This window comes from Felis catus, chromosome X (assembly GCF_018350175.1).
Source record: "Felis catus isolate Fca126 chromosome X, F.catus_Fca126_mat1.0, whole genome shotgun sequence".
Taxonomy (NCBI): domain Eukaryota; kingdom Metazoa; phylum Chordata; class Mammalia; order Carnivora; family Felidae; genus Felis; species Felis catus.
Window position 1 is genome coordinate 12,685,777 of NC_058386.1, and position 7,982 is coordinate 12,693,758.

Below are 7,982 nucleotides of genomic sequence, written 5' to 3' on the forward strand. Positions count from 1 at the left end.
ACATTGTAATTTCTTTGTTCAAAAGACCCTGCCACACACTCACTCCACCTTTAAGATCAGATGTCACCTCCGGAGAAAAGGTAGTTGCTTCATTCTAGGGAGGGAATGGGGTCTAAACGGATGCAACTTTTTTTTTTAAGAAGCCAGAATTTATTTCTATTTAAACAATACTCAAGCAATTTTCAGAAGGTAAAAGGCCCCAAAGATAAGGTTTAGTATAATATTATAGTCAGGCACTGGCTGTTGCTGCCTGTTTAGAAATCTTCAGGACAACTCTGAGCACTAAGGTCTGACTAATTCTCCCAGTCAAAAAGTGGTGAATTCCTCTGAATTTTGCATAGTTCAAGGCTATCCCTCCAGTAATGATGACCAAAACCAATGCCAAAAGTAATCATTGGCACCGAGAGAAAGAAAGGTAAAGGATGAGAAAAGAAACCCACCATAGCAATTTCAAGAAGAAAAATTATTTTTTATAGTATAATTTATTGTCAAGTTGGCTTCCATAAAACACCCAGTGCTCATCCCAACAGGTGCCCTCCTCAATGCCCATCCCCCATTTCCTCATCTTCCCCACCCCCCATCAACCCTCAGTTTGTTCTCAGTACCCAAAAGTCTCTTATGGTTTGCCTCCCTCCCTCTCTGTAACTTATTTTCCCCCTTCCCCTCCCCCATGGTCTTCTGTTAAGTTTCTCAAGATCCACATATGAGTGAAAACATATGGTATCTTTCTCTGCCTGACTTATTTCATTTAGCATAATAGCTTCCAGTTCCATCCACATTGCTGCAAATGGCCAGGTTTCATTCTCTCTGATTGCCAAGTAGTATTCCATTGTATAGATAAACCACATTTTCTTTATCCATTTATCAGTTGATGGACATTTAGACTCTTCCCATAATTTGGCTATTGTTGAAAGTGCTGATCTAAACATTGGGGTACAAGTGCCCCTATGCATTAGCACTCCTGTATCCCTTGGGTAAATTCCTAGCAGTGCTATTGCTGGGTCATAGGGTAGTTCTATTTTCATTTTTTGAGGAACCTCCATACTATTTTCCAAGGTGGCTGCAGCAGTTTGCATTCCCACCAACAATGCAAAAGAGTTCCCCTTTCTCCGCATCTTTGCCAACATCTGTTGTTGCCTGAGTTGTTAATTTCAGCCATTCTGACAGGTGTGAGGCAGTATCTCATTGTGGTTTTGGTTTGTATTTCCCTGATGATGAGTGACATTGAGCATCTTTTCATGTGTCAGTTGGCCATCTGGATGTCTTCTTTGGAAAAGTGTCTATTCATGTCTTCTGCCCATTTCTTCACTGGATTATTTGTTTTTCGGGTGTGGAGTTTGGTGAGCTCTTTATAGATTTTGGATACTAGCCCTTTGTCCGATATGTCATTTGCAAATATCTTTTCCCATTCCGTCGGTTGCCTTTTAGTTTTGTTGATTGTTTCCTTTGCAGTGCAGAAGCTTTTTATCTTGATGAGGTCCCAATAGTTCATTCTTGCTTTTAATTCCCTTGCCTTTGGAGATGTGTTGAATAAGAAATTGCTGCGGCTGAGGTCAGAGAGGTTTTTTCCTGCTTTCTCCTCTAGGGTTTTGATGGTTTCCTGTCTCACATTCAAGTCCTTTATCCATTTTGAGTTTGTTTTTGTGAATGGTGTAAGAAAGTGGTCTAGTTTCAATCTTCTGCATGTTGCTGTCCAGTTCTCCCAGCACCATTTGTTAAAGAGACTTTCTTCCATTGGATATTCTTTCCTGCTTTGTCAAATATTAGTTGACCATACTTTTGTGGGTTTAATTCTGGGGTTTCTATTCTATTCCATTGGTCTATGTGTCTGTTTTTGTGCCAATACCATGCTGTCTTGATGATTACAGCTTTGTAGTAGAGGCTAAAGTCTGGGATTGTGATGCCTCCTGCTTTGGTCTTCTTCAAAATTACTTTGGCTATTCGGGGCCTTTTGTGGTTCCATACAAATTTTAGGGCTGCTTGTTCTAGCTTCAAGAAGAATGCTGGTGCAATTCTGATTGGGATCACATTGAATGTGTAGATTGCTTTGGGTAATATTGACATTTTAACAATATTTATTCTTCCAATCCATGAGCACAGAATGTTTTTCCATTTCTTTGTGTCTTCTTCAATTTCCTTCATAAGCTTTCTATAGTTTTCAGCATGCAGATCTTTGACATCTTTGGTTAGGTTTATTCCTAGGTATTTTATGATTCTTGGTGCAATTGTGAATAGGATCAGTTTTTTTTCTCTTTCTGTCACTTCATTATTGGTGTATAAAAATACAACCGATTTGTGTACATTGATTTTGTACTGCACCTTTGCTGAATTCATGTATCAGTTCTAGCAGACTTTTGGTGGAGTCTGTCGGGTCTTCCATGTAGAGTATAATGTTGTCTGTGAAAAGTGAAAGTTTGACTTCATCTTTACCAATTTTGATGACTTTTATTTCATTTTGCTGTCTTATTGCTGATGCTGGGACTTTCAACACTATGTTAAACAACAGTGGTGAGAGTGAACATCTCTGTCGTGTTCCTGATCTCAGGGAGAAAGCTCTCAGTTTTTCCCCATTGAGGATGATATTAGCTGTGGGCTTTTCATAAATGGCTTTTATGATGTTTAAGTATGTTCCTTCTATCCCGACTTTCTCGAGGGTTTTTATTAAGAAAGGATGCTGAATTTTGCGAAATGCTTTTTCTGCATTGATTGACAGGATCATATGGTTCTTATCTTTTCTTTTATTAATGTGATGTATCACATTGATTTGTGAATGTTGAACCTGCCCTGAAGCCCAGGAATGAATCCCACTTGATCGCGGTGAATAATTTTTATATGCTGTTCAATTCGATTTGCTAGTATCTTATTGAGGATTTTTGCATCCATATTCATCAGGGATATTGGCCTATAGTTCTCTTTTTTTTTTGCTGGGTGTCTGGTTTGGAAATCAAAGTAATGCTGGCTTCATAGAATGAGTCTGAAAGTTTTCCTTCCATTTCTATTTTTTGGAACAGCTTGAGAAGGATAGATATTAACTCTGCTTTAAATGTCTGGTAGAATTCCCCAGGGAAGCCATCTGGTCCTGGACTCTTATTTGTTGGGAGATTTTTGATAACTGATTCAATTTCTTCACTAGTTACGGGTCTGCTCAAATTTTCTATTTCTTCCCATTTGAGTTTTGGTAGTGTGTGGGTGTTTAGGAATCTGTCCATTTCTTCCAGGTTGTCCAGTTTGTTGGCATACAATTTTGTATAGTATTCCTTGATAATTGCTTGTATTTCTGAGAGATTGGTTGTAATAAATCCATTTTCATTCATTTTTTTATCTATTTGGGTCCTCTCTCTTTTCTTTTTAAGAAGCCTGGCTAGAGGTTTATCAATTTTGTTTATTTTTTCAAAAATCCAACTCTTGGTTTCATTGATCTGTTCTACTGGGGTTTTTTAATTCTATATTGTTTATTTCTGCTCTGATCTTTATTTTTTCTCTTCTTGTGCTGGGTTTGGTGTGTCTTTGCTGTTCTGCTTCTAGTTCCTTTAGGTATGCTGTTAGATTTTGTACTTGGGATGTTTCTTGTTTCTTAAGATAGGCCTGGATTACAATATATTTTCCTCTCAGGACTGCCTTTGCTGCATCCCAAAGGGTTTGGATTATTGTATTTTCATTTTCATTTGTTTCCATATATTTTTTTAATTTCTTCTCTAATTGCCTGGTTGACCCATTCATTCTTTAGTAGGATGTTCTTTAACCTCCATGCTTTTGGAGGTTTTCCAGACTTTTTCCTGTGGTTGATTTCAAGCTTCATAGCATTGTGGTCCAAAAGTGTGCGTGGTATGATCTCAGTTCTTTTATATTTATCAAGGGCTGTTTTGTGACCCAGTATGTGATCTGTCTTGGAGAATGTTCCATGTGCACTCAAGAAGAAAGTATATTCTGCTGCTTTGGGATGCAGAGTTGTAAACATATCTGTCAAATCCATCTGGTCCAATGTATCGTTCAGGGCCCTTGTTTCTATATTTATTCTCTGTCTAGATGATCTGTCCATTGTTGTAAGTGGAGTATTAAAGTCCCCTGCAGTTACCACAGTCTTGTCAATAAGATTGCTTATGTTTGTGATTAATTGTTTTATATATTTGGGGGCTCCTGAATTCAGTGCATAGACATTTATAATTGTTAGCTCTTCCTGATGGATAGACCCTGTAATTGTTATATAATGCTCTTCATCATCTCTTGTTACAGCCTTTAATTTAAAGTCTAGTTTGTCTAATATAAGTATGGCTACTCCAGCTTTCTTTTGACTTCCAGTAGCATGATAGATAGTTCTCCATCCCCTCACTTTCAATCTGAAGGTGTCCTCAGGTCTAAAATGAGTCTCTTGTTGACAGCAAATAGACGGGTCTTGTTTTTTTATCCATTTTGATACCCTATGTCTTTTGATTGGCACATTCAGTCCATTTACATCCAGTGTTATTATTGAGAGATATGGGTTTAGAGTCATTGTGATGTCTGTAGGTTTCATGCTTGTAGTGGTGTCTGTGGTACTTTGTGGTCCTTGTAACATTTCACTTACAGAGTCCCCCTTAGGATCTCTTGTAGGGCTGGTTTAGTGGTGATGAATTCCAAGAAGAAAAATGATTAATCAGGATAAAACAAACAGAAGCATTTGCAGAATCTATATGAAAACCCTTCTTGCATTATTCTTTGAAACCAGGTGCTCTGACTATGAGCTAGAGTACCTGGGATCGTGAAGGATCTTGTAATAACATGTATCTTCATATTCTTTTTCTCAAGCTCTTGCACAATGCCTGAAAACTGGCAGATGTGTGATCAATGTCTTTCAAGTAAATGGAAGGGTTGCTGATTCACCTGTATGAATAGGACCTTTTGCCAGTTGATCCGAGGTCGATCACTCTTCTGACTTTATTGGGCTTTTCCAAAGGAAAACCACAACAATCATCTCTCTCAATCACTACAGTAATAACAGTTATAGTACTAGCAGCTGGTATTAATTGAGCACTTACTGTGTGCCAAATACTATGGAATCTTAACATGGATAATTTCAGTTAACTTCACAAATTATCCCCACTTTACAGATTAGGAACTTGAAGTTTAAGACACCCAGTAACTTGCCTACATAACTTGCTAAAGCATTACCTGAAGGAGCCAAGACGGAAGCACAGAAACCATATACTACATAAGGTATACTGCTAGCAACTAATCAACACCACTAGGCTCATGGTCATTGACTCATTACTGGTGACACTGATGTCCACCGAGTAGCTCTTCCTACTCCAGGCACGCAGCAGCAGATTCCGACTGCTGGCTGAGAGGAACGCCAGCCCTTTGGATTGTGGAGGAGCATGGCAGGCATCTCAATGTTGTCACCTGCCCCTGGAAGTCGCCATGACAACGTGCTTGGAGTCTTTCTTGGTGCACTCTGGCCTGGTGTTAAGTACAAGCTTCCTTACTCCTTATGGATCCCAAAAAACCAAACCTTCAATGACAGTGCCTGTTGGTAACTGGCTTCCTGTAATGTACCTGGAGAGCAGGTTCCACCTAAGTCTTAAAGATAAACCCTTGTGATGGATTTGTAAGTTGTTGGCTAAAGGTCTAAACTCAAATCTAGTTGTACCTCCTCAGTAAAGCCTTTTCTGGCCCCCCACCAAGTCTAAGTTATTTCTTTCCACTCCCCAATTCCTTGGTACTCTATCTGTAAGTCCTTTTCAGTTAATTTCCTACTCAGGACTTAAGAGGAAAGTTGCTATTAAACATGGCAAGCATTCAAATAAAAAAACTTCAAATAACTGCATCAAAACGCCAGTTCATGTAATTTTTAGATCCAGTGAGAAAAATCCCGTTTTTCTGGAAAAGGCTACTGATATTTAAGAATGCAGCTGGCTCCTGATCTTATTTCCCCCTGGTAAAGGGAACAATAACGGCTTGCGAAAGCTATGGGAAAGGGCGCGTGTGTGTTCTGCTTCTGCTTTTTCCAGATGTCAGTTACTGAAGGTTTAAGGCACAAATCCTATGCCGACTGTTCCTCAGTGGCAGTCCCCATTCAAAGAGGCATTGGGAAGGCTGGTGGGACAGCTCACACGGGGACATCCTGTGCATCTGTGTGCATTTAATTCAGATACTGACCTCATTTTATAGCAACCCTAACATGTCATTCTAATGTATTGGTAAAGATGAGAAAATGGGATGTGAGTTTTATCTAGATTCACGGGCATGGATAGTACCAGCAAGATTTGCGGGGCCCTGCAGAGGGCTAGCAATGCTTATTAAATAACTGCCGTAGGTGCTGTATCATAAATGAGAAGCTGAGGGTGTCTGTTAAAGTCTGCAGGTGGATTCTCATCTGGGGAGCGCAGGCTACTGGGCAGTGATTGAAGTGTCCAGCAGGGGGCTGGCATTCTCTGTCTGTACTTAGCCCTGGTTCCTCTTCAGAGCCTCAGCTCAGCAGAGCTGCTGTTTGCTGGTTAAGTCAGTGACGTGCACAGCATCCTGCCTATAGGATTTGAGGCTTTCTCTGTGCAGTTTTTTTTCTACCCACTTTAAACCTTCAGGTTCTAAATATCAGGAAAGATAGGAAATGCCGTATGAAAATAGACGGCCAAAAGTTCTTTGTAAACTGCAGCCAGGGAGACTCAGACTAGAATGGAGGTAGAAAGGGTTGGTACAGAGTGGGTTTAATTCTGAGCCCTTTCTGGCCGAATTTTTGTTGTTGTTTTGTTGTTAACTTACTGAATAGAGACATGTAGTACATTGGTCAAGTGAAGACCACGGCAGCACCAGCGTCAAAATAGTGCCAGACAGTTCTGAATGCTATAGTGTATATGTACTCTATTTTTATTAAAGAAGATAAAGAGCCCAGCATAGATTTTTATCCTCATCTTCACCCAACTGCAAAATCAAAGTTAAGCAACAGCATCTAAGAGCACTTTTCAGGTGGGAAAGAATCTAGAGGATGGCTCTAAGTGATTGTTTGCTTTTGAACTTGGAAGTGGACCACTTCTTGCACTGCAACATCTCCAGTCACAGTGCAGATGTCCCCATGAACGACGACTGGTTCCACCCGGGGATCCTGTATGTCATCCCTGCAATCTATGGGGTCATCATTCTGATAGGCCTCATCGGCAACATCACGCTGATCAAGATCTTCTGTACTGTGAAGGCCATGCGAAATGTGCCGAACCTGTTCATCTCCAGTCTGGCGTTGGGAGATCTGCTCCTCTTGGTAACATGTGCTCCCGTGGATGCCAGCAGGTACCTGGCCGACAGATGGCTGTTTGGCAGGATTGGCTGCAAGCTGATCCCCTTTATACAGCTCACCTCGGTGGGGGTGTCTGTCTTCACCCTCACGGCTCTCTCGGCGGACAGGTAAGTTCTGGAGGAAAGTCACATTCTCTCTGAGGGCGATAGATGCCTTGGTAAATGAGCCACCACCTTGGGGCAGACAGAGCTGCTTGCACAAAGGGAAGTTCTACTCACACTCCGATTCCCTCCCAGGAATGTTTTTCTTCTGGAGATTACTTCTCGAGTTTGACATACTGGTTTAAGAAAGAAAAGTGAGTGAGTGGTGGGACAGAAGGGGACAAATGAGAAAAAAAATATTCTGAGCATAAGATTGACGTTCATTTTCAGGAGACAAATCGATTTAGTGTTGCCTTTTCCTAATTTCTCCCTCCCTGCAAAATTAATTGAGTGGTGAGAAGAAAAAAAAAAACTCACACCTAATAGAGTTTACACCCCAGGCAAATGTTTCTTAGAAGCAATTCAACGTCATCAGAGAACAGAAAAGTCTCACTGAATTTCTTCCTCAAAATAGGCTTTCAGAAATAAACAAGAGGAGAAAATAAGCAGCATTTCCTTGAAATTTCTTTTCCTCAGACTAACTTTTCTCACGGCTGATTTTGTATTTGGCTCTCTTTGTAACCAGAGAGCTGGTTTTTCTAAGTATCTCTTTAGTGAAATAAGCATGATGTGGA

At 40.3% G+C, this 7,982-nt stretch overlaps 1 protein-coding gene across 2 annotated transcripts in view; it reads left to right on the forward strand.

The window, feature by feature from the left end:
• Positions 1 to 4,562: 4,562 nt before the first annotated feature.
• Positions 4,563 to 7,982, forward strand: part of GRPR (gastrin releasing peptide receptor) — a 38,421-nt gene continuing 35,001 nt past the window's right edge. The window contains exon 1 of one of the 2 annotated variants that reach the window (XM_019823588.3): positions 4,563 to 7,374. In XM_019823588.3, the coding sequence (XP_019679147.1) occupies positions 6,962 to 7,374 (413 nt within the window). In that variant the 5' untranslated portion in view covers positions 4,563 to 6,961. The remainder of the gene's footprint in view (positions 7,375 to 7,982) is intronic. The other variant, XM_004000306.5, reaches the window with a different exon arrangement.